Source organism: Haemaphysalis longicornis, unplaced genomic scaffold (assembly GCF_048455015.1).
Source record: "Haemaphysalis longicornis isolate Haplotype H1 unplaced genomic scaffold, Haemaphysalis longicornis Haplotype H1 scaffold_2, whole genome shotgun sequence".
NCBI classification, from domain to species: Eukaryota; Metazoa; Arthropoda; class Arachnida; order Ixodida; family Ixodidae; genus Haemaphysalis; species Haemaphysalis longicornis.
The window spans coordinates 66,896,834-66,923,260 of record NW_027526295.1 but is presented as its reverse complement, the minus strand read 5'-3'; the positions used below and the strand labels follow the sequence as shown (position 1 = coordinate 66,923,260).

Genomic DNA, 26,427 nt, shown 5'->3' with positions numbered 1-26,427 from the left:
CCGCACCCCCACTTGCAGCCCGCGGGAAAGAAAAAAAAATCCTCGCGTATTGTCCGCACATTTGATACAGGAAAGGCTGCACTAAAGCTAGTGCTCAAGCAAATCACATACTGTGCAGACAGAATAAGCGTGTATCTAGCAAGTAGAGTACACACTGACTGCAAAGCGAAAGTCACAATTCACTCAGTACCACTGCTCTCGCTGGAGCTATCACTTGAGCCGCAGTCCTCACTGTTGTACACAAGGTCATTTTCACGGCACAACGCGCAGTGCAACTTCACGGCACAACGCGCATTGCCATGAAGCTGCACTAAAGGAAAGACCTCACATATTATCTGCACCCCACTTTGCCACTGAAATTTTCACCATTTTGCTGCAGGCTATACGCACAAAAATACGGTAAGTCCCTGCTGCTCCCTGCACAATGTGGCCGGCACTAGGTGTCATCTCACAGTTGACTGACATTTTACGGCACCGCTTCAGAGCAGTGCAAAAAAAAAGGTGGATTGGCTTCGGCATCGCGCTGGGGCTCTTTTAGAACCCAGCAGAGGTCACACAGCAAGGACAAACACAAGTGCTAAAGACAGCGCAAATGCTGTGCTGCTGCCATGCGCCCAAGGGGGAAGGAGAGCTTCCTCCTCCCTCCAGGAGGCGGAGCCACTCACTCTGTAGCCGCGTCATGACCGCACTGACAGCCTTGGAGACCATGCCGATGAGGAGCTCGCCCTCCATGTCCTGCGGCGTCGACCCGGGGGCCAGGCTGTCGTCTTGCTTCTGCATGAGGGAGGGAGAGAGTGGCACTCCTTCAGCTCCCCTACCTACACACACACAGTGCACAGGGGGACGATGGCCCCAGGTGCCCTGCAGCAGGCGGCCACCGCAGCAGTACCTTCTTGTGCCAGGCGATCATCTCGTCACGCAGCACGGCCCGCAGCAGAGCCTGCACCTTGAAGCTGGGCTGGGCGATGCAGCGGGCAGTGGCGATCATGCCGGCCGTCATGGGGCCCGCCACCCCGATGCTGGTCATGAACTCGGACAGGTTGGGCGTCAGCCGGAAGGGCACGGGCCGGTTCGCGTCCAGGTCCCCTGCAAGGGCAGGAGGGCAGGAGGTCAGCCGACGGGAGGGACGGTGACAGGACTACAGAGGAGTGCAGCCCGAGTTTACATTTTCCTTCATTTATACGCCCACTTCGCCCACTAGGCGTCATAATAGGGGGGGGCCAGATGATCAACATTACACGTTTTCTCACACATGAAAAGGTGGGAGAACAACCATTTATGGGGACTCACCTGATGACATAACCCGCGGGCTTAGAAACCATTTCACTCTAATACGAAAAGTTTTACAGATCCGTGACGATGTTCCAAATGGCCTAGTTTGCTTGTTTTAGTATTATATTGCTTCTGCACTGAAATAAAAAAATAAAGAAGAAACAAATTTTAGTTTAGTTACTTTGCACCAGATGGCGCTATCTCTCTGGCAAGCGAGTGCGTCAGTTTTTACTTTCGTACAGAAGTGATACATTTATAAAACAACCAACTAGGCCATTCGGACCATATTTATGAAACCTGGTATTTTAACCAATCCTACTGTATGTGCAAATAAAAAAAAAAACTAAAACTTTTTGTATTGGAGCTTAATGGTTTTCAAGCCCAGGGGTAATGAATTACTAAGTCCCATAGGAATGTTACCAGGTGAGTCCCTTAAAGAAAACATACAAGGCGCTGAAACATAACAACCACACACTTCAGCCCACGACTACAGTACTACCAGCATATCTAGTACATATTACCATAAAATCCCGACAGATCACCCACCTAAGATCGAGAGCAAGTCGAGTGAAAATATAATGTGGGCTAACTTTCGGTGTGCAGTAAAAAAAAGTTGAGAAATGTATCGCAGCCAAAGAACGAACGCGCGTTTATTAGCACTGTATTCATTCGTCGTCAAAACCGTCGAACGAAGAGTCGCTCTCACTGTCAAACAAAAGGTCGACCACGTCCTTACGCACGGAGTTCGACGTGGTTGGCACGGCAGCAGAAGGAGGGAACGCTGAAGCGAGCCACTCATGAAGCTCTCCGTCTTCTGATCCATCGAGGGCTGTTGATATACCGCACCAAATTCAAAAAGTCCGTCGTCGATCTCTTCGGAAAACACAGGTCGACCGCTGTTCAATGACCGCTTAAACTTTCCTTTGCCCTGGCACTCCTGAAGGAGAGTTTCGTACGTAGAGTTCCACTGCCTTACTTGGTTACGATCCAGCCCAAATTGGCATGCGGTCTTACTCACGTTGCTGCCGGCCTTTCGGGTGCCATCCGACAACGTCCACTTTCTTCACCACGGTGAAGCTCTGCCGCATCCTTCCGCTCTTGCTTCGCGACGAAAGACGAATGACCGGAATGTTCAACGATGCGTGGTGGTCGCGTGGTGGTCGCGTGGTGGTCGCGTTGAAGTCTCCGCTTCAAATCCTTGACTTTGCTTTCTTTCTTTTTTAACAAATGGCAGGTTGCATATTACCAAAGTGGCGTTCTTTTCTGCTTTTTCTAGCATAGTTAATCAACAGCAGCCTAAAGGATCCCCTTTACTGCGATGTAGATTTTATAAACAGGGCTAAAGAGGTGCCCCCTGCCTCTTTTATCTACTGGGCCAGCTGATAGAGGAGATAAGAGGGAAAGTTCGGAGATGTCTCCCTTGAGGGGTAGTGAGGCTGAATAAAAGGCACCAATTTTTTCTGAGTGTTGGAAAGATGTTAGGAAGAACTGTTGAGAGTCACGCCTGGTCACACACAATGCCCCCATGATCTCTCTCAGATCTCCAGATATACTACTATATTTTACGTAGGCTCATACCATCAGGCTCAATTGTTATAACGAATAATAAGGAAAATGGCCATTGTAAAACGGCGTTTATTTTACCATATAATGCAGCGCAAAGTTGGTGCTGTGACTGTTCATTGTTATTTCCAATATATTGTTATAACCAGCATTGTTATAAGCGGGTTGGACTGTAGTACTAAGTATGCAGTACTCACTGTACATACAGTTGCACACTGCTGCAGCCAGAACACTTGTCTCTGTGCTGGTACCCAAAAAGATACTCTATTTTCGTGCGTATAACCCACCCCTGCATATAATCCGCACCCCCACTTGCAGCCCGCTGGGAAAGGAAAAAAAATCCTCGCGTATTGCTCACACATTTGATACAGGAAAGGCTGCACCAAAGCTGCTGCTCAAGCAACACATCGCATACTATGTAGACAGAAAAAGCGTATATTTAGCAAGTAGAGTATACACTGAGCTCAAGGCGGAAGTCACAACATCGACTGCTAGGCGAAAGTCACAATCTCTACCTATAAAGAGAAGTGCCCGACTGACTGACTGACTGACTCATCAACGCCCAGCCAAAACTGTTAGACCTAGAGACTTGAAATTTCACAAGTTTATTTGCGTCATTGAGTAGGTGCTCACTAAGGCGGGTTTTTGAGAAATTGCCCTCCGAACCGAAGAAAAGCGTGAAATTGTGGTTTCGCGAATTCGTGATTTTCTCGGTCACCCATCCACATATCGAAGCACTTTTTGCTGATATAAGTAGCCTTTAAGAATACCTAAAAAGTAGTTTTTGGAATTCACCCTAACCTGCCCCAGCGGGGTGATACCGCATTCCGGAACTAAAATGGTGTTCCTAAAGATTCTCGAATAAATTTTTCACCGACTCAGTAATCCACCCGATTTTTGCTAGAATATGTTACTCATACAAATGCACAGAACCATTTTTAAGGATTTCGCTCTGCGACGCCGCTAAAGGGGTCAATTTGTTTTTTTACAAATTACACAGCTGATGAGCCAAAAAGGCCCGACAGGTTATGTACACGTCTAGCCAAACTGCTCTTTCAAACGGCTACAGATTGCAAGGGCACGTTCTGATTAGGGTGTTAGGGGTCAATATTTCTTAAAATTTTAAAAATTCCACCATGGAGAGAGTTTAAAGCGGTAAAAATGTTTTTCATTTATTAATTTTTTTACCGCCCGCCATCGGAGATATCGAACAGGTTTTTGTTGAGATAGGCAACTTACTCACTTATCTCAACACTGTTATACAACATTTTTCAATGACACCCTCCCAATAGAGGCAAGCGGGATTTCGGGAAAACACTGTGTTTTTACACTTTCACAAATAATCACCCAGCCAGTTGATATATCCCATTCATTTTTTCTTGAAAATGCTGCCCATTTAATTGCCCAAAAACCACTTTCAGGATTTTGTCCTAAGATGTGGATTAGAAGGCCAGCGAGATTTTTTATTCTGCATACTTTTGGACGTAAAATTCAGTTGAGTTTTCCCGCGTTCGCTTAGCGGTCGCCATCTGTTGACACCTTCGGCAACTACGCGTCTCCAGTAGGAGCAGGTGTCATATATCATAAATGTAAAAGAAAAGATATACCAGTAAAAAGTGCAAAGGTTAGCCCTCGGCATCTGCTGGGACTTTCTGCAAGCTCGCGCCTCCCACAGGAAGCCCATGTTACTTATGATAAAACTGTCCCGATGAGCATCGTTCATATCTTCTGAGATAGCACTTCCTACGAGGAAGAATACCCCTCTCCCAGCCGGCCTCCATCATGTGTTCCCAGCGCAATCTCCTGCCGAATTCAAGTTGTGGCTGCAACCTGGCACTCTTCCTCATATATTAAGAGCGAAAGCAATCCAAGCTCCTCCTTCTTTCATCCACTTTTCCAAACCTTGAGCTGTGGGAGAACCTGGTGACAATCAGCGATCTGGATGTCCTGACAATACTTCCTCCAGAGTGAAGCCTGCCCACTCATCACATGGCTTTCTGAAATTGGGAACCACTCCAACTTCGCCGGCTCAAAAAATCTTTTTCACTCACTGACTCATTCGCTCAAACGCGCCATCTTGGTGCAATTTGTTTAGCGAGAGTTAGAGTAAAACACGAGCACCAGGCGCAACAAATTACCACGACGCGCCTGAAGTGAAGGCTATATGACAGCAGGCAGGTGCTTCCGAGTGTGTACGACTTCCCACTGAAGTAGCCTAATATGGCGACTAACAAATACCAATTGCTGTCCTTAATATAATGGCCCACCCGGGCACCGCCGGGTACTACCGCTAGTTCACGAATAAAATTCAGTTGTTAGAGTGCACTTGTCCTTGTTTTTTCTTCCCTGTCCTTGTATGCTTTGCGCAATCACTGCCATGGAAGGCTTACTCATGTTACTGCGTAGGAGCTTCACGGCACAACACACATTGCCGTGACGCTGCACTACAGGAAAAACCCCGCATATTATCCACACGCCCACTTTGCCTCTGAAATTTTCGCATTTTTGGTGCAGGTTATACGCGTAAAAATACAGCCCTCTTTGGCACATCCCCAGACAACAGTGCAGCCCATGTGCAATGTTTGCCATTTGCAACACCTTGACTTAACTTCAGGCACACTTGCTAGTGAATAAAGGCATGTCATTTTATCCAAACTTTTGAAGAGTAGCCGCCATTGGCCTATGCTCGCCTCTTCACGTCTCTGTCTCCCCTGCCTAGCTGGCCATCGTCTCGCCCTGTTGGCGTCTATGCTCGCACAGCTCCTTTATGGTTCGCCTAGCATGCAAACTTCACTCATCCAGTGCTACCAGAATGACGCAGTGCCCCAACAGGCGCTGTCTCCCACCACCTGTCAGTGAGGCCACGCCCCACCTTCTCTGTCCAATCAGCGTGTGTGTTTGGCCTCTAGTTGGCACTCCATGATGAACCAATTGTTAAGCGCAACAAAAGCACACATGAAGGACGTGGCAGAGAATGAGGTGGTACCAACATTTTTTTTTTTACTACAATGTAACCTTGATCATACGCACCTGGTCTTACAATGACCCGTTTCTTATGATGAACCACCATGGTCCCGGCAAACTCCCCATAGAAACCCCAATTACACAACGCTTGGGTGCATGCGTTCCACTTCATACGATAGACGCTGGAGTGGATATGCTGGCGTTTTTCCCACCTTTTACGCCGGCTCATCTTGATCTTTATTTCTTAAACCCTGTTTGACACTGCTTAAAGGGGCCCTGAAAGGCATTTTGAGCACACTAAATGAACTAGCGCAACCGTTAGATTGGGTCGTCAACGTCCTCTGTGCCAAGTATTACTCTTTTACGCGCAGCGGAAAGCTCACACTTTTGTTGCAAAGTTTGTCGTTTTTTTCTCACCCTTTCCTTCGTGTTTTTGGACGCCGCCATCTTCACATGTCTACATCATCGATTCCCAGATGTTCGTCACGAGCTAGACATCCTGCTATTGGGCGACTTTTTCACGCACTTCCGGCAAAGAGATGAGTCGTCTGCTCAGCGTCGGCTCGCCGGCTGATCTGCCAGCGTAGCGCCGGAGTGTTTGGACATTTCACGACAAACGAAACAAGGGTAAACAAACGCTTAACAGTTTGTATCGAATGCAACACGGCCATAACACGACATGGATATTCTCTTACCTGAGTACGTTTCATAAAGAAAGCGTTGAAGCACCGTGGCACTTCTTTCTTGCAGTCGCAGAGAACGCCCTGAGCCGAATGCCCGGGTTTGGCGCATACATTTTTTTCAACTTCCAAACAATCCAGAGATGCGTTTCGAACGAACACAACATGCGTTGCAAGTCCGAACCGCGATTGACAGACGATGGGTTGCCCTCCTCCTGCCCCTCGTAAATTCGGCACTCACCTCGCGCGCGGTTTGCGGGGACGAACAGCAAGTCACTTAACTCTGGCGCACAAGCCGAGATGGCTTTTAGCCACACCCACTGCACATACGCCATGCGAGGTTGAGTCGTACGCCGCTTGAGAAAGATAATCCAGACCATGGGAAGCACTATCCACCCGCAGAAGCACAACGTCGCATTTCATCGCGAAACAAAGGCGTCCACAACACACACACCATCGCCTCCTGTAATGCCAAACGCATCTCGCACTTCCAAATGGGAGTGAGTAGTATGCCTGCAGTGCCCATATGCCGCGAGGTGGGGCCCCAAGCTGAACCGGGATCACGGAACCGTAACTGACTTCTGGAGCGGTTTGTGCCTTGTTGCCAAGGCAACCGATGTTTGAGATTGTCAAAGAAATGGCGCTCGCTCCAGCGCTAGAAAGCTCAGAGCCGCGGCGGAGAATGTTTTGCCAACGTTGCCGCTCTCCACCACGCGTCGCCCCAAGCTGAACTGGTCACATGATTGAAGCGTTTTGTGCACGGGTTCTGTATCGGTTCAAAATGTCTTTTTCACATTGCTCCGGCAGGAATTACCACCGCCGCAAAATAAGACCCGGCACCAGCGGGGCCACATCTGATACGGCACTTTTTGGATAAACAGTGCGCAGTGCATCAAGGGAACGAGCGCACGACCCTCCCCGTGCGGCTGCGAGTTCGCCGCCGATAAAAAGTCATGTGCCGCCAGCAACGTACACCGCGAAAGGGCAAGGCCAGGCCGCCGCATACATGCGGCCAGATTTTTCGTTCGCTTTTCCAGCCTTGAGCGGAGTGCGTGCGGGATTCATGGTGTCAACAAAGCTTGCCCGTAGCAGACGACGGTCTGAGCAGCGCAACAGCGGAAGTACGTCACCGCTGCGGAGCGCAGCATCATGGGAGGCAAGGCTCGCTCGCCGTCAACAGCGGAGAGTAAGTCGAAAGGAGGAGGAAACTCGGAGCGACGATAATGCGCGGTTTTTGATTTACGATTTCTCAGCTAATACTCATCGCTTTAACAAAATTCTTGCGGGAGGAGATTGCAAATACATTGCTTTATTTGGGTGCATGTACATCCATGCATCGGCGGAAGGTATTTCAGGACCCCTTTAACGTGCAAAGGTACAGGCCCGACCATTTGCTGAACCCACTCAAGCAAGCAGGCGGGTACTGGCAAGCGGGAGCTTAACCTTTGATGGCCCCATGCAGCAGCTGAGTGCCATTGCGCCAACCGCGAGAAGTCAGGGCCCAGGCGGCCAGTTTGAAGCTCCCATCAAGCTGACAAACGCGAAAACAAGTGTGCAATACCCCCAAGGTGATGACTGAAGTCCCGCCTTCCTCGGCCACTCGATCCACGTTTCTTCCTTTAACAACGCTCTCTCTCCACCTGTTCGTTGTTTCAAATTCTGCATTGCCCCAATGTCGTCTCTTGCAGGCCTTCACTGCTCTTACCACCTGCCTCTGCTTATCAGTCTTTCAAAGCCACGTTTGCCGCTTCGTTCTTTTCCTTCCCACCTTTTCTTTAACCGTTGCCTCGCACTACCATTTGTTTCGCTTCCCCTTGCCATCGCCACGTTCTCACCTTTTCCCCTCTCAATTTGCCCAGCTGCGTCAGCCTTCCCAGTTTATCTCGCGCACACAAGGCGCAGGCCTGAAGGGTTAGCACCGGATGGATAGGCACCCAGCTGGCGACTAGTGCAGGAGCTGCAAATTTTTTTTTTTGTTTTGTTTTTCTGCACAAACGTGGGATTTCACTTAGGGGTTTGCAAATTCCATGAGAAGGCACTACATACACAGTGTAGACCATTTATAACGTAGCTGCTTATAGTGCACCATATATAGCACAGGTTTTTGTGACCACCGGTTTGCCTCCCACAGAACTCAATGCATAAGCATGTCGTTTAAAACTCAGTTGACCGAAGCAAAATACCATTTATAGTACAATTTTTTGTTGGGTCCGCCGATTGACCGGCGCAGCTAGGGCATCATTTTAAGGTCGTGAGAAATTTAAAAAAAAAGACAGAATCAGCCATTCGATGCAACGCACGCTCCCTGCTCTCCTCTAACTTCGACACACGAAAGAAAAAGAAAAAAAGCACCCTTTATTTTTCGTTTGCACTCAAATGATAACCACAACTGTCCTTGCTTGTCACCGGAAGATAGTCAGCCCCCTTTCTCTCCTCTCCCCTGCCTCATGCGCGGTATATTGTTCCACTAGAACGTCGTGCAGATAAGCTACCGCACTTTCCCTTTTCGAACAAGTGGAGATAGTGAGCTGTGACACCGGAGAGGTATTTTTTTTTTACCTGAACTGGCTGCACTGGTGCAAGCAGTGCAGCATATGTTATTCATTTTTTTACTAATTGTTATCCCCAGTAGCACTTTGCACTGATCTGCATGACACTGCACTAACCTGCACCAGTTCAGTAAAAAAAAATGTTCCTAGGAAGTTTCCGCTTCCTGTACGTGGGGTGATAAGCCACCTCCTCTGGCACTGCGAACGAGAGGTGGGGTGAAAAAAAAAACCCGCTTGCGTTCTTATCACATTGTCCTGCAGCATCCATTCATAGATGCTAAGAAAATCAGCCGTGCTCCCACAAAACACAAGCAAAGGAAGTTACAGATGCACTCACACTTTGCCAGTGGCTGATGTGAAAAAAAAAAAAAAGGGGGGACAAAATAAAGACCGCGCCTTTGTTTTTAAGAGGCCTCCATCTGAGTGGTGATAAACAAAAAATGACTGAAAGGTAGCTAGCGATATGGTAGGATTCGCGCATATTTTCTTTCTACTAGTGCGGTATCGTTTATATTACAGATTTTTGCAGCTACCACGACATACGCTATACACTGTAGGTATTTAAATAAGTTCTTGGACCACCTATCATGTGTGACCGTCTGCTAGAGTGGCATATACCTGTACTCCGATCAAATTGGGCTTTCGCGCGGCCCCTTGAAAGTCGTATCACGATAGTTCCACTGTACCAAAGTTCTTCTAAACGACAAGCCACATTCCAGGTCGAGACTGCGTCTTGTGACCGCGACTCGTCAAAGCACGGTCTAGACTGCTTGCTTGCTTTGACTGCGACTGCGCACAAGCAGGCCACACTGGGTCGTTCGGTTTTCTGGTCAGAATGAGGGGGGCAAGTGCTCGAGGTGCCAGAGGTGCCAGTTAGGACCGATCTGAGGGGCGTGGGATGCGGGTGGAAAAGAGCGGGTAACGCCCTTCCGTTCCCTCCCATCATCCCCCACTGACTGCTCACCAGAGATGTCGTCCACATCAAACTTGAAGTAGGAGAGGTTCATGAGCCCCGAGTCCTGGTGCAGGTACATCATGTCCGGGTTCAGCCTCGTCAGGTGCATCACAAACTCCGCAAAGCCCGCCAGTGACAGCTGCAGCGTGAACTGCACACAAACGGAGAGGAGAGAGCACAGGAGTTGTCACCGCTGCTGCCGGCCTCCTCCTAAGGCTTATAAATAGCATAACAGGGCTTTTTCAGGAGACAGTTGACATGCTCCTCTGCAAGGGAGAAGGCAAACCAAGACAGGGGTTAAGGTTTGGTGATTAGCACTCGAAAGAAAGCAGCCTCTGCCATGTACCATACTTACCCGATTCTAACGCACACTTTTTTCCCGGAAAAATAGGTTGAAAAATCGCATGCGCGTTAGAATCGGATACGAAACCGAAACTGCCAAAACAGCTGAAATTTAGTCCCCCCCATCGCCATCTCAAGATGGCGGCAAAGCTTTTAGCAACGATTTTTTGGACCTAAGTGCCTAGGCTTTTCTATCGGCGTTCACACAAATCGCCAAATTGTTCCACTTGTTCCACTTGTGCGCAGTGGCAACGACGGTGCGCCACTTCCACGGCTTACGAGCGGCTCCCACACGTTCACAACGAGCGGTTGGCTGTGGCGTGCGCCTCTGGAGAAGCTCGCAGGATGGGCATGCAAGGCGTGGGCCACGATCCCATCGACCATGGTATCGCGAACGCGCTTGATGGCACCGAGGACATGATGTCGCGGTCAGCAGAAGGCGACAAGGAGCTCTCGGCGAGCAACGAGAAGTGAGGTGAGTGAGATTACTTTGGGAAATAAATCACCCGTTCCTCTCGCATTCGTTTTTCTTGCTCACAAAGTTCCGAGCGCGTTACAATTGGAGGTGCAAGTTTTCTAGGTTTTTTGCCTGGAAAATCGGGTGCATGTTAGAATCGGGTAAGTATGGTATTGGTGGCTTACACCGGAGTCATCCAGTCGGGGAGACGACGAACTCTGGGTGGAGCATACATGCAAACAATGGCACGCGATGTAAGCCCCTTCCGTTCTTTGAGCTGTACAAAAGGCACTGCACTGGAGAAATGAATGCTGGCACAGGTCACCCCTTGTGGACTAGCACCGAGGTTTAAGAAGGAGCATGCAAACTTTTGATACAACCTGCTTTTCGGAAAAGACAGTAGGCGTAAGAAGTCCAGACAACAGCCACAAGCACTAAATTTCGCTCTCGGGTAGCACCGTTTGTGTGCAGACTAGGGAGGAATACACTGTTTCTAACAAGCTGTGCCTTTTGTTGCTACGGTGTACACCTTGGGAGTGTCCACCTTGGGTCCTCTTAACAAATTCCATTGCCTGTGGTGCGGCAACCTGTTTTCAGAGAACGCAGCGATGTCAGACAGCATGGAAGGGCAGCTGGTCACCCTAGCGAGGCCCGAAGAGGAAGGAACAGTGACACAGTCCATCAAGCATGTTGGCTGTCGTGCCGAGCGGAGAACAACCACGTGCCTCAAGGGGCAAAGTTTCGGTGCCCAGCAAATCCTTGCTAGGGTAAAACATGCCCACAAAACTTGATGAGCACTGAAACTACACTTCCTTGAAGTTCAGGGATTTCACTTTACACCTATATTATGAGGCCCACAGTAGTGGAGGGCTCTGGATTCGTTTTGACAAACTGAGGGTCTCTAATAAGCGCCTAACCCTGGACACGCGCGTTTTTCACTCTCCGCCTCCATCTGAAAAAGGAGTTACGGCTGCCGGGAGTCTAACCCGCATGTCTTTGGGCCTCAGCTGCTGCGTCAACGTGTCAAAGGTCTCCTCCCCGCCCCCCCACAGTGGGAGTACCTGCTTGCGGAAGGTCCAGTAGTGGGTGGGCGCCTGGAAGGTGGCCAGGGCCCAGTCGCGCAGCAGCTGCCGGGGCACCATGGAGGCCTGGACGTCGCGCAGCACGTCGCGCAGCACCTGGTGGCTGGCCTGCGAGCCGCGCGCCTGCACGGCGGCCAGCCGCTCATAGTAGCGCCCCACGGGGGCCTCGTGCTCGACGCCCCGCTGGGCGCAGCGCCGCTGGTACACCTGCAGCAGCGACACCGAGGCCGGGTTGTCCTCGACCAGGCGCATCTGGGGGCTGACGGCCACCACGCGCGGCACGGCCAGGTGCAGCAGGCGGCGGGCCGTCTCCTTCTGCTTGTCCAGCTGGTGGTTGAGCATGCGCAGCAGCTGCAGCACCCGCTCCTCCCGCCGGGCGTCGCTGAGGCACGCGTCGTTCACCACCAGGTACGGGTAGATCTGCGAGGAGCAGGGGGGAGAGAGTGGAGGGGGGGGGGGCTTTGGCAAGGAGAACCGAAACAGGCCCCTGATACTAACACACGAGTGGCAAAACAAGCACCCCCAAGCTGCGGGTAACCTGTGAGGCTCTTTGTTTTACAGTCTTGCACTCGTGAAAAACGAATGCCAGATTGCTTGTTGCAGGGGTCCATGGTGAGTCCAAGATTGAGGAACGAAGAGCCCACAGCGAGGGTATGACAAGTGTGGTGCATGGAACCACCACCACAGGAATCTGCGTAGTCCTGCTTTCGCTTCGTGCATGCAACATGGCAAGTTGACACTGCAACCCATTCTCTTTTAATGCCCCTACAGACAATGTCCTCCTGGCTGCCTGGGTGAGTTCGTATCTGGGCGAGCTGGTGCGCTGCATAAATTGAACAGCACTGAGACAGGAGAGTAACAAACTTGGGTGCTCATGTCTGTTAAGGCCCGTTCTCACTTGCGACAAAAGCAAGCCCAAGCGACAGAAATTCGGTTGCTTTGTCACACGGCGATCGTTTCTGTCGTTTGGTCTAGACCAATATTTGTCGCCGAGACAGAAATCGTGTCGCTTCGTCGCAAGTGTGAACGGGCTCTCACTCCTCCTTCTGTCTTAGCGCGCTTCTATTTATGCTGTCTTAGCATTGCCACAAGGCAATCAGCTTGGGCCTAAAATGACATGCGCGCATCGACAGTGGTGCACTACTAAGGGCAGAGTACGCTGTGCAGGCAGGGCCTGACAACTTGTGCTAATAGGGAGGGGCACACCTACGGCGGCAGCATTCTCATTACCTCCAGACCAGCCAATCCTGGAGAAGTTCAAGCTGACTATTACTGCAGGCATCCAAATTTTGCTCTCGGTGTGGATGAATTAACTTACAGAGCAGTTTTCAACCTCATCTTCAGCTCCGTTCTGGCAGGAAATAATAAGCTGTAGCTGGAAGTTTGCGCTTCACTTCACGGTTGCAGCCAGCGCTGCGTTTCCACTGCTGCCTGTGCAAGGTGTATCGATAAGGGTTTAAAGCGCACCTGGTACATGTGCAGTACATTTTTTCACCCAGTAAACACCTCAAGATGTTCACACTTAAGAATAGCCGGAAATTCTAATGTAGAAAAATTTTGATGTAATGAAGTATTGGTTCATGAATTTTACCCACTCCGTCACATCGAGGTTTTACTGTACAAGGCAGCGAAAAGCTCAGTTAGTTGCAAGGCATCACTAGAACAAAAGTGCAAACTACAGACACGTGTCTGACATGAAGTGACACCAATGCTGGTGTTGTTTCCATGCATGTCCACGCCTCCAGTTTGCACTCGAGTTTCAGTAACGCCCACCACAGTTTGGACACAAACGAGCTCATGGCAGCCCAGGTTGGGCACAACCACTCACTCTCTTATTGCACTAACTGCACACAAGCACAACATTTGCCACTCAACCCGACCACTCGTCATTTGTCTTTACCAACTGGGCCTGTTGGTGCGCTCAGTGCAGTAAGAGCGGAAGCAAAGGACAGCACTGCTGAACCTGTCACCCACATTCAAGTTCACTTTGACTTCGAGGCAAGTTACAGGGGTGACTCAGTAACTGCGTGGTCTGTCTTCTGTTGCCCCCTCACCCCCAGTCCGCGACTGGGTAGCAGCAGCTGCGGCCACAAATCAACCCACCCTTCCTCTCCCTACCTTTCCATTCTGTCCGCGGATGTAGAGCCTCCTGGCGGCCGTGTTGTGCTTCTGCACGATTTCCACCCGGGGCATGAAGCGGGCAATGCGCACGTAGTAGTGGTTGTGCTGCACAGAACAAAGGGGGGACTCAGTCACACCCTCTTGTGCACCACAGGGGGCGGTGACCTCAATGGGCGGCCGCACTGTGCACTCACCTTGGGCAGGAGGAATTCCCCGGGCAGAGCCACATCGGCTGTCTGCTGGGAGAAGTTGCTCAGGAAGCGGCACTTCTCCTCGATCAGCAGCGACCTGCCAAGGACACCACTAGGATCACACTGGGCTCGCACTAGGGTCGCACTCAGGTGCAAGAACGTGAGGGTGCCCCTTTGCCAAACCCTGCCATTCACTAGTGCTCACTTGGGCAGCAGCTTGGTCTTGGCCTCGAGGATCTTGATCCACTTCTTCAGCTTGTTGATCAGGTTGTGCAGCTTCATGGCCCCCGGCACACTGAAACAGGGCAAAGTGCACTCAGCACTGCTGGGCAGCGCACACACAGAGCTGCTGCTTACAGTGCTTCTTAAAGCTCGCCAAATTCATTCATAACATACATTCACCTCTTAATGGTAGATCCCAGGTCGGCACTATTTTCCTCGACTTCTCCAAAGCTGTCAACCGTGTTACCACCAGCTTCTAACCAAACTCTCCAGGCTAATTTTCTAACATTTTGTCATGGGTTAAGGACTTCCTTTCGCCTTGAACACAGTTCACGTTCGCTAACAATTGTACCCCTTCTTTCAAACATGTCAAGTCTGGAGTTCCCCAGGGTAGCATGCTAGGTACCCTACTGTTTCTTGTACCATTAAAATTTTGGTGATGACTGAGGGATTTATCCATTAATTTCCTTTGACAATCACCGTAAAGCTTTGCAAACTGATCTGAATGAAATCACACGACGAACGACGAATGGCCCAACACCAGGGGAAACTTTTGATAAGGCTATGCTTGAGCATCAACAGACACAGATAAATAGACAGACACAGACACAGACAACAGACACAGATAGAAGCAATAAAATGCGAGCCCTGCTAACACGCTTGTGCAGAACACCGAAGGTTGACACAGCCCTCCTGGTGTGATTTCTATACTCAGCTTAATCATCAAAAAACACCTATCTGTTTTATGACCACCAGCAGCATGCTCCTGCTGCAACAGTAAGTCAGCTCAATCTGAACTGACTGACCGCAAGCATTCCCTGCAAACAAGTGCAGAATAGGCAGACCAGAGCCAGTGCGCAAGGGTTTAAAAGAACACAGGCCTGCGATGTTAATCGTGTGATTGCCTCGATCATCGGGAACGCTTATGGAGAGAGTGACCGCAACAAATGTGCAAAGTACAACAAGAATGCAAGCAAGGAGATCATCATGCAAACACTTTAATAAAAGTCCTGCTCCCCAAAGTTGTAACTGTGACTGCGCAATGAGCAAATAAAGCGTACAGCTCCAAGTCGCACGATTTCATTTTCACCCTAATGAGAGCTAACCTTCCTCCAATACAGGAGACGTTGCACTGCATACGTAGTCTCGGAACTCACGTGAAGTCGAAGTCGGTGGTGAACTGGCCCTTCATCTTCTGGAAGACCGGGTCCTGGGCGGTGGCCTGGGCACGGCGTGCCAGCGACTCGGAGGCGGCGCTCGAGAAGGTGGTGGTGACGGAGGAGACGTTCTCAATGCCCACCCCAAAGGTGGAAACGAGCTTCTTGAGGAAGTTGAGCGTGTGCGGGGTCACGGTGGCGTCGGCCACGGCGCCCCGGTTCTCAAAGGCTACCGCGTAGCACTTGGCCAGCCCCTGGCGCAGCTGCCGAAGAACCTCCTCGTACCAGTTCTCCCGGAACCACACCATCTGCACACGAACGTGGAGAGCTTTGTCCGACCAGTGTCCACTCTGCGACTCCTCCCCAGAAAACGATTTGATACCACCTTCTGCACACCGCCAAGCACCCATCCCCAGTTTTCTCCACATGACAGGAGCTTTTTTGCACGTGATTCGTGCGCGTCGGCATTGCGCACGCGATATTTTCCCACCCGCGTCGGCGATTCCGCACCCACCTGTGCCACGGTCAATATATTCTTACACTACAGTCACTACAGTGAACCAGAATATTCTTACACCGTGGCCCCGGTCAGAAAATGACGCACGACGTGCGTGACAGTGGAAGGAGCCTGACAACTTGCACCAATGAGAAGGCGTGCGCCTCATGGCGGCAGTTTCAAAGCGCTCGACACATCCGGTTGGCTCTGCCGGAGATGTTTAGGCTTAGCACTCCGGCAGATATTTCATGGGCGCTTTCACTAGCAGCGCGGATGATGTTTTATAGCACCGTTTACGTCCACATTATTAGCTCATTTACCAAACAAGAAACTTCGTGCGTGCTTTCAGCAGCATTTTAAAGGAGCCATGAAGAGAAAATACAAGTTGGGCGTATTAGAAAGACTGCTTAGTCCCGATAACAACGATACCAATATCATCGCAATCTTCGAAAAAATAACGGAGATATTAAAGAAAACGTGTGAAGCAGTCGCGACCCCCTAGCCAATTTCCCGCAACTTTTCTATGACGTCACGTAACCTTGTTTGTGCGATTGGCGGCCGCCTAACTGACCTGTCGCGACGATACATGACTGGGCGTCTGTAATGGGGCCTCTTGTTCCATTCGACTGCATCAATTGAATGCTAACGTGCAGTTAACGCACTGAAAATTATGTTTTATTGTTGGCCCGTATGACGTCATTCTCGCTCATAACACGTCACTGTGGCGCAAAATTTGAATGTTTTTAAATAGGTACTTCTTGCTTTTTTGTCGTTAAAAAACATCTTTTGGGGCTGTAATGGAGCTGAGTGAGGTACTGAATCCTAGGTCTTTCAAATTATATGAAGTTGTATTTTCTCTTCATGGCTCCTTTAAAGAGCGGTTAGAAGCGGTCGCTCGAGCGCCCTGCACCACTTTGTGACCGAAGCCGCTGCCATGTTGCCGCGGCCGGTCGCGCCGCGCACAGCATGCGAGTGGTTTTGCGTCGGCGTCAGCACGCCTGTGGAGTACGCCTGTGGAGTACCCGCCGCGGTGGCTCAGTGGCTAAGGCGTTGCGCTGCTGAGCACGAGGTCGCGGGTTCGATTCCCGGCCGCGGCGGCCGCTTTTCTGATGGAGGCGAAAAGCAAAAACGCCCGTGTGTACGAGATTTCGGCGCACGTTAAAGATACCCAGGTGGTCAAAATTAATCCGGAGCCCTCCACTACGGCGCGCCTCATCGCCTGCGTTGCGTCGGCGCGTTAAACCCCACAATCAATCAATCAATCAATCAATCAACGCCTGTGGAGTGCACGGCGCGTTTTCGCGGGCAGAAAACAATAGCCCGGCCATCCCTGGAGAAAGAACGACAAAGAGGGGAGAGAGAGCCCGTATGTCACCGCCGCTTTCTCGCTTGGCAGTCGGGCGCCTCGCCGACTCGTTCGTATCATCCGCCGGGCCGTGCAAGTTCTTTCGTAAGAGCCAAAATTTTTCCCATTGCAAAAAATGCAATTTCGCCAGGACTTCACAGAAATTCGTATCATCCCGAAATTCGTATCACCCAGAAAAGTATCATCGAGATTCCACTGTATATAGCTAATTTGAGCGAAGTTTGCATTAAAAGTGGAGTCAGTATAATTCTGACGAGGCAATCTTTCGAATGAACCAAACTTGTGTTTTGTCTGCAAGGCCCCTTGCAAGGCATGGCCTCAACTTCCCCTGCGTATTCGTGCACATTGGCTCCCAAGAAAAGCACATTCCAAAGTTCCCCTTCTCATCGGCTTCATCATGTTTGCAGCAATCAATTCAAAACAGGGCTTTTTCGCACTCCACGACATCGTGTGGGGGCAAAAAGGGTTCCCTCCAGCAGTGGTTGAATGGCCCCTCCTCCCCACTGACCTGGTCAACGATGCCCTCGAGGGAGGACAGCACGGTGGGGTGCAGGTCCCGCTGCAGGTGCATGATCTTGGAGCAGCGCCACATGGAGGGTGTCGCCCGGATTGGCCCCGCCGCGTCCGCCTGCGCACTGTCCCCTGCACAACAACCGGAATCCGCTCAGACCCAGGATGCAAGGCTGGGTGACAAAGAACCTCCACCACATAAGACGTGCTAGAGCCAACACTCACACCCCGGGCGAGCACCAAGCACTTGCAGGCCAGCTCTCTTGGCTGTGAAACATAACATACCGTATTTACACGATGGTAGGTCGACCCCTTTTTTCAAGTTTGACAATCCAATGTTGAGGGGTTGACTAAGAACCGAAATCGAACTTTGTGCCACTTGTAACGGCAAGAGAAATGAGAAATCAGGGGTGCTACGAGCTGGGGATAGCGTAACACCCTCGTTTCCATGGTTACGGTTGAAGCGTAGCGCTTACCATTGCAGACGTTCTAGCGTCAATAAAGCTGATGCCGACTTTCAAAGTTGGCGTTCCTGATCTGTGCGCTTTGTCCACCGTACCTACAGCAGCTAACCTTCCACCAGCGCATTTGGAAGTGTACTGAACGTGATATAATTGTGCTACATCAGCGCCATGCATTGATTCAAGGGATTCGGTAATACTCATTTTGTTTATTAAGGACGAAAAAATGCTTCTTGAATGCGAGTAACGTACTCACGAATCAAAGGAAATCGTGAGCGGCCGCTAGTGTCAGCCGCTATGTTTGCTTTGATATCGCGTGGCAGTGCCGCTGCCGGTAGCTTCGATGGGGGTCATTTCGCAGCGAATGTGTTTTCAGATTGGGAATAAAGTTTCCCACTCAACCCACAACGCATGGCTATTCCACGTGCTTATACAAAAGGAGTTCTTTTTTAACATCTACTGTGCGCACCACCAGTGCACGGCTCTTGAGGGAGCATCGATCATTGATGGAAGAGCCACCCTATGGGGGGTATTGGTAGTTGACGAAAGAGCTTCTCCTTGTGATACAATCTTCTAGGTGGCTGCGTGTTCTTGTGTCACTTCTGTGTTGTGCTGAATCGTCCCGTCTGTCATGAGTGCCTGGGCCGTCACCCCCGGTAAATCTTTTGAAAAGATTTTCCGGGGTGACGCCTGGGCTCGAAGAACTCTCTCGGCGAACGGACTACTTCCTGCGCTCCATTTTCTTTTTTCTTTTTCTTTTTTCCTTTTTGAGAGATGCAATTTTGGGGAGGGTCGACCTACATTCGAGTCGACTTACAATCGTGTAAATACGGTACACTAATTTTCTACAGCGGAGCTGTTATAAGCTAGGTTCTCACCAATACTGCGTGCCTGGACAGGGTGCCAAGAAAAAGCAGCCATGTCGGGAAAACTCAATCTTGCGGTAAAGCCTGGTGAATGCTTCTTATGTCTCAATCGAATGTAGGTAGTTAAACCTCGTTATGAGAGACATTTGAATGGAAATGGCTTGGTTGGTTTTCCTCTGTTCACCATGTTAGCAACACCGCATACAAGAGACAGGTTTCCCGTGTCCCTGCAGTGTCTCTTGTAACGACGTTTTACTATCCGGGAAAAAAAATACTGAAATTGGCCACTAGGACGGTTATGTCATTACACCAATATTATTTTACTGGTCATTGTTCACAGTGAAATTGTAAACATTAGAGAATTCCAGTCTGCTGCCAATACACGCCCGTCTATACAAAGGAAGTACGGCTACGGAGAGCGCCTGCAACTCTTTTTTAATCAAAACTATCCCAAAACAAATTTCATGGCTATTAGACGCTAAGATGACTCTGACGTTACGCCGAGTTTCATCTACTTTTCATACAATTACGTAGTTCACAAGAAAAGTTGTAAATATTGTGGAATTCCCATCTGCCGTGAACACATTGCCGTCTACGGGAGAGAAAACGAACAGCCCCATGTTTCTTCACTAGACTAAAGCTCGAGTCCTTCCAAGTTTCGCCCAGCTAATTAACTAGCGACTATGCTCAATCGCACATAACAAACAAACACGTTTTGTCTCTTCTGCTTCTTAAAGTTAAAATGAAATTGTTTGCTCTACCACCATTCAAAGCTCACCACCATCTCCTCGAACCAAAGGCACGTGACAACAGAGTACCGAGCAAGCAGGCAGGGGCGAAGGGGTGCTGCTCACCGGCCTGCGGGGACGCTGCCTCAGCGGGCGGCTGCGATGGGGTGGCTCCTCCGGCACTCTGGGCGGGTGTTCTGACTTCCTCGCTGCTCTTGTCAGCACAGGACAGGTCTGCACAGCACACACCAACCAGTTTTCATCTGTTCAGCGGGTGAACAAGCGTCCCCAAAACCCTACCCCAATAACCCGACAACTTCACATGCACAGTGGCTGCCATATTCCAGCACGGCCAGAACACTTGGCAAGGATTCCCCCCTAATTATATCGCCAGGTGTCCAGTTTTTCTCTTTAGTGTCCTTGCCTTTTATGATGCGCCCCCCCCGAATGAGCCGAATGAGCGCACAGGTTTTAAACAATACGCTCATACCAATAGTCACACGTGAGGACAACACATCGTGCACTAAAGTTAACTTCAACTTCATTCCCGATATGAGAATGCCAGAAATAATATTTAGTGATGTGAAGGAAAGTGGGTTACCAATTACGGACATTGGTTACTCGTTACTAATGAGACTCAAAATTCCTACTGCTTCTCACCAGGTTGGCATTATTAACAAAATACCAAAACATATATGAGCTAGCATTTGTCCTATACTACCTGTTCTCTCTTCATATTCATTACCATCATGTTGCACCCCACAAGAACAGAGAATGGAAAAAGTAATTACCATTTTGAAGCCTGGGGAACGCTCTTTGTCACTCAACTAACGTCCCATCATTAACTACCAACATTTGCAAACTCCTGGCACTTACGATACACCCTCAAGCTATTAGCTACCTGGAGGATCATAAACGTTGCACATAAAAGCCAGCACGGTTTTTGGCAGAGGATTGGTACTCATGTGACACAAAGCTCGCCGAATTCATTCGCGACATGCATTTATCTCTGAACGGTAGATCCCAGGTTGACACAGCTTCTGGCATTGTTCCCTATTGCCAGCTTCTAACAAAATTTTTTAGGCTTAATATTCTAGCTTTTTGTCATGGGTAAAGCACTTCCTTTTATCTCAAACACAGTTCATGTCTGCAAACAATTGTACCCCTTCTTTCAAACATGTCATGTCCAGAGTTCCCTAGGGTAGCGAACTAGGTCCCCTACTGTTCCCAATTAATGTTGATCACTTTGCTCTATGTTCTCACAGTTAATAGGAATTATTTTTTGCATTACTAATAACTTTGCAACTTGAGTCCTCTTGTTTTTGTCATTGCTTTCCCTGCATCAAGCCATTACCATTGCACATGTGTGACCCTAGCCTCTATGTAATACCCCTCCCTTCAGAGGCATATCAGCAGCAGCGGGGTGGTCACTCACATCGCTCGCGCTGCTCGATCTTGAGGGTGAGGTAGAGGGTGCGGATGGGGAAGTAGACGGCCTGCGGGAAGACGCGGCCGACCTGCACCAGCAGGTTGAGCAGCTGGCGGCCCTCGGGGCGCACCAGGCAGGTGAGCAGCTGGGGCACCCAGGGCAGCCACTGGAGCGGGGGCACACCCGCGTTGTACTTGTCCACCGCCTCGGCCAGCAGGCCCTGCTCCGAGTCGTAGGTGAGCAGCCAGAGCACCTTGGCCAGGTACTTGCGCGCCTTGGGCTCGTTCTGGTGCCGGCAGGCGTGCAGGAAGCAGGTGAGCGCCGACACGGCCAGCGGCAGCTGCCGGGCGTCCCAGCGGTCGCGCCCAAACAGCCCCTCCAGGTAGTCGCCCCACAGGGCCCACGCCTTGACCAGCGTGTCGTGCATCTGGACGGCCGCGCTCAGGGCCTTGTTGGCCTCGTCCGAGCGGCCCATCTGGGCCAGGAAGAGGCCCTTGAGCGCGTAGAACTCGGCCGTCATGTCCTTGGCGAAGTACTTGAGGTTGGTAGACTCGATCACGTCCAGGCCCTCCTGCAGCTCGTTCTTGCCCGCCACGCTGGACATCTGCAGGTAGCACTTGACCTGCTGCCGGATCTTCTGGAAGCAGTCCACGATGGGCACGCTCGGGATGGTGTGGATCCTGGACAGGGAGGAGGAGGAGGAACGGAAACTCAACTCAGGTGGTCTGTAGTTGCCAGTGAACACAGAAGCCAGTTTTGTCTCCACTGCCTTTCATGTATTCGCTATGGTCTTTTCATCTCGAAAGTTCAGGGATGGTCTCTGAAAGGAAAGAAGTTAAAAGGGCAAAGGTCTTTGTGCACAATGCCAAGTCCCACGATACAAAGGCACACCTAACCAAGCTGTCCTCGAAAGTGGAAGCAAGGCACAGCCGACCCCGTGCGCCCCCTCCCCCAATGTAGGAGATACACCCCCCCTAAACGCAGTCAAGCTGTGAAAAAATAGGAGGAGGAGGTAGCCTTTATTGTGGCAGGAAGACTCTATGTCAAGTCGGGGAAGTGGGAGTTGAAGGTGGGGTGTTTGTAGATTAGGACATCTTAAATGCAGACAGTTCGACCCAAAACAGCTGGGCTCCTTGAGAAGGCCGGAGAAGCCGCGTGGGGTGAGGAGAGCAGGCTCACGACTTTAAACTGCTCGCGCTAGACCGCCTTTTAGAGAAAGAACTTGCATTCTTTTGAACCACATGACTGGTTTCATTACAAGGATGTTTGGTAGGTAAGGCAGGTAGCATTTCGGTGCAAGAGACTGTAAGGATTTGGAGCGAACGCACACACACACCAAATCCTGATCGACCGTCCACACCTTATTCCACACCGCTCCTCATCCCCCCCGCATGTTTTCCCACTCCTCACTCTTGCGTCCTGCTTCGCCCACTTCCCCACGCACCTCGCACCATCTCTCCGTGCCCCGACGCACTACTTGCTCCTAACAAGACAGTTCATCCTCTTAAGATGGAAAACAGGGCATATTGGCATGTACTTCAAGGAAAACAGCCCAAAAAAAGGCGGCAGGATGAGTCATCGCAGTCCTTGCTCGCCTGTCTATGCCAGTCTTTTTTTGTGCTCTTATCTTTGAAGACATTGCATCCCACTGGGATGAGCAAGCAGCAAAATGCACACGACCTGAGGAGCATGAATGCGTAAACGCTTTGCACATGTGCCCCTCTACTGCTCTTGCCGTTACAGAAAACAACGTGTGCTGCTGCAACAAGTAGCCCAGTGGTGGAGCCAGAGCGGCCCAGTCTGCCGCTACTCACCGGCTGAGCGAGTCGAGGCAGACATTGGTGAGCCCGTGCTTGCGGGCCACCTTGCCGTAGTGGATGATGGACTGGGCCGAGGCGTGCACCCCGAGCATGGCCTGGTTGCCGGGGGCCTCCACGGGGCCACCCCCAACCTGGGCCGCTCCGCTGTCGTAGTGGCTCACGATGGCCTGCACATCCGACAAGCAAGCTGTTGCGTTCGTTGCACCGGGTATCATCCAGACGAGTACGGGGGCAAGGTCACAGGGACAACCTTCAGAAGACGGCGAGGAGTCATTGGAGATGTCATTGCGAGTCATTTCGCTGTGAAATACAGTTTGGTTCTGGCACAGTGCTGGACCCACTTCATCGACATCAGCACTCCTCGTCCGAGAGAGACACCCTGCCACCAAAAGAGGACGTGCGAAGGAAGAGAGAGAGAGAGGACCTCACCTGGTAGTGGTGCTGTCGCCAGGTGAAGATGTCGCTCCAGTGGGAGAGGTCGTCGCTGAGCACGGGCAGCCGGTTGCGCCATGTCTTGACGATGGCCCGCATGTCGTACAGGCTGGCCGCGGGCCGACCCACTGCGGCCGCCACCGCGGGCTGCAAGCCCTGGTGGATCTGGGAGGCCTCCTGCAGCTCCATTATCTGCTGCGCCGCCTGGGGGAGGGAAGAGAGAGCAGGCTCACACAGACAGGCCAACGGGACAGAGCAGAGCGCACCAAACTCCAGACGATTTACTGTCATGGTTCATACAATGTGTATGCAAGCACCAAGTGACATCAAACAGCAGGTTACACACAAGACATGTGCAGTCTTCCAAGCCCTTTCTTTTTGCATGAGCAGTTTTGCATGAGCAATTTTGCATGACCTCGCTATGAAATTGAGCGTACCACAGCTAAGCTTTCCCTAAGCCTGCCCGTGTACGCCCAGATCCCTTCGAGGCACCTGCTTGGGCCCTGGCTTACAACAGGCACGGCAAGTCATGCAACAAAGGCGCTGTTGACGTTCCTCCGGAGCACTGGACTTGAGAGTGAGCTATGAACTCTTGGACTACGTATATTGCCTGATTGTGTGTGTGCTTTTCGTATGCGTCTTTCATGTGTAAGTGAGAGTTCTTTTCATATATTTTCATCGCACCTTCACCCCCATTTAGTGTAGCAAGTCGGGCCCCTAGCTTGGCTGACCTCACTTGCCCATTAAAGATGTTTCTCTCAATCTCTCTTCCAAGTCTGTTCTGTCCGTTTAGCGGGGTGTCTTTGCTGGCTGTTTAGGATGAACAGTGGGGCTGTTCAATCGTCAGTCCTTGACTCCCCGTGGACTCCCCAAGAAGCAATCCAGCATTGGATTCTCACTTATATTTCTTTAGCGTGGGGAATCAGCCCACCTGCAGACTGTCCACAGCGACTCGAGACTGTACCTCGAAAAGCCAAGCTATGTCCACTCTCGGCAATGCCACACACGGCATGCTGACGCACTCCTGAGGGGGCGCTTGTGTGCCTTCACTGCACACGCTTTAGTGGTGCCCCTTTCTGCGCTGTGTTTCTATGCACAGCACACGAGTTGTCAACGGGTAGCGTTTCAATGTGAGCCCAGTGATGTTCCAAGCTGGGAAGGAAAATTCCCATTTCTAGGTTCAGAAATTCCTGATTTGTAGCACCTTTTCCTGCAGACTTCTCAAGAATTTCCTGCAAATATCACTGCCATTTTTCGCAGCTGATAGATCTTTCGTGGATTCCTGCTAGGTTTTGGGCGGAAGCCTCCTAGGACCACATTTGTCTACTCTACATTAACTTCTGGACACAGACGGCGTTCAGAGAATCAGCGTTTCAGCTTGAACTAAATCGTTAGCCTTTTTTTTTGTTACGAAGACGAAGACTGTGAGGACTGAAAATGAAGACTGAAGAAGGCAGACGATCTGGAGCACTAGGTCCCCACTGGCGCTCTCTCACGCTGGTTCACGGCTGTCGCCCCTCACAATTTGAAGCACTGCAACTTTTGCCATGCTCCCATGCACCATGGGCCACTCGGCTGCCCTTTCTTCACAAAGTGCCCCTACTAACCCTACAGTTTAGAATCCACCCCTCCCCCCCACTCCCTTTGTACCTGTAGCAAGGGCACGTGTACATGTAACACTATGTAGGGCAGGCGGCTGCCCCACTCTCCCGAAGCACCCGCTAAGCCTATACGCCTCGAGCGCTGCCTGTGAACCAGCGCATGGATGGAGCTGGTTGTAGTTACACTGCCGTGAAATTTACTAACAGTGTCTCTGTAACCAGCGTTTCCTCAGATGTTCATGCTAAGGCTATATACTACGATGTAAATTGGTTTCATGAGCTTACATAATCTAGCGGAGCACTCATACCTGAAAGCACGCTAGTTACGTTTGCCAATATCATACAGCGTAGACCATCTATAACGTAACCGCTTATAGTGCGGAACCGGATATAACGCGGTTTTTTTTGTGACCACCGGTAGTCCTCCCATAGAACTCAATGTATAAGCATACCGCTTACAATGCGGCCGCGAAAGGGAGAAGACCGCTTATAGTGCGGTTTTCCGCGGGGCCTGCTCATCGCCGGAGCAGCTAGCGAGCCTTTCGAAGGCCGTGAAAGCGCGGGCGCGACAAAAGGGGCTGCAGAGAGAGAGAAAAAAAAGCAAAAACCGGTCAGACAACACGTGCGTCGCAAGGCTGGGGAGGCGAGGAGTCGACCAAAAACGGCGGCGAGACACGGAGAGAAGGATAGAAGAGGGTACTGACGCTTTCGCCAGCTTCCTTTCCGTGTCCCCCGCCACGAAACGCGGAGATGGTACGAACGGAAGAGAAATGCAGAGAAAATGCGGAGAAGGTAGAGGGGAGGTAGTGGAGGGCGAACAACCTTCGTAGCGAGAAGCGAGCGCCGAGGCTGCCAAGGCTCCTGAGGCGTGGGGTCCGCAGTAGCTCTCGTGCAGCGCTGTGCGGACGGTTGAGAACGCGAAAAGCCTGTTCGACCGCTTCACTCCAGCCGCACAGTAGTGTCTCAAGCCCGCGTTTCTGCCGCTATGGCGTCTGCCCTTCCTTCGGTCAAGAAGAGACAACCGCTGTCTCTTGAAACGAAGGAGCAGATTGTCCGGGACATCGAATGCGGCATGAAAAAGGCGTCAGCGGCAAGAAAGTATGGCGTCGCCGACACAACTGTGTCTGCCATATGGAAAAACCGCGACAAGGTGCGGCAGCAGC

At 50.9% G+C, this 26,427-nt stretch overlaps 1 protein-coding gene across 6 annotated transcripts in view; it reads right to left on the bottom strand.

Annotated features, from left to right (window-relative positions):
- Positions 1–26,427, bottom strand: part of LOC144168958 (transformation/transcription domain-associated protein-like) — a 137,810-nt gene that overhangs the window by 876 nt on the left and 110,507 nt on the right. For all 6 annotated transcript variants that reach the window (XM_077697953.1, XM_077697957.1, XM_077697955.1 and 3 more), the window contains 13 exons: positions 23,661–23,867; positions 23,226–23,398; positions 21,418–22,091; positions 20,109–20,216; positions 17,926–18,059; positions 15,556–15,863; positions 14,382–14,471; positions 14,180–14,273; positions 13,983–14,090; positions 11,844–12,284; positions 9,993–10,134; positions 890–1,086; positions 666–774 (listed from right to left, as the gene is read on the bottom strand). In XM_077697953.1, the coding sequence (XP_077554079.1) occupies positions 666–774; positions 890–1,086; positions 9,993–10,134; positions 11,844–12,284; positions 13,983–14,090; positions 14,180–14,273; positions 14,382–14,471; positions 15,556–15,863; positions 17,926–18,059; positions 20,109–20,216; positions 21,418–22,091; positions 23,226–23,398; positions 23,661–23,867 (2,785 nt within the window). The remainder of the gene's footprint in view (positions 1–665; positions 775–889; positions 1,087–9,992; positions 10,135–11,843; positions 12,285–13,982; positions 14,091–14,179; positions 14,274–14,381; positions 14,472–15,555; positions 15,864–17,925; positions 18,060–20,108; positions 20,217–21,417; positions 22,092–23,225; positions 23,399–23,660; positions 23,868–26,427) is intronic.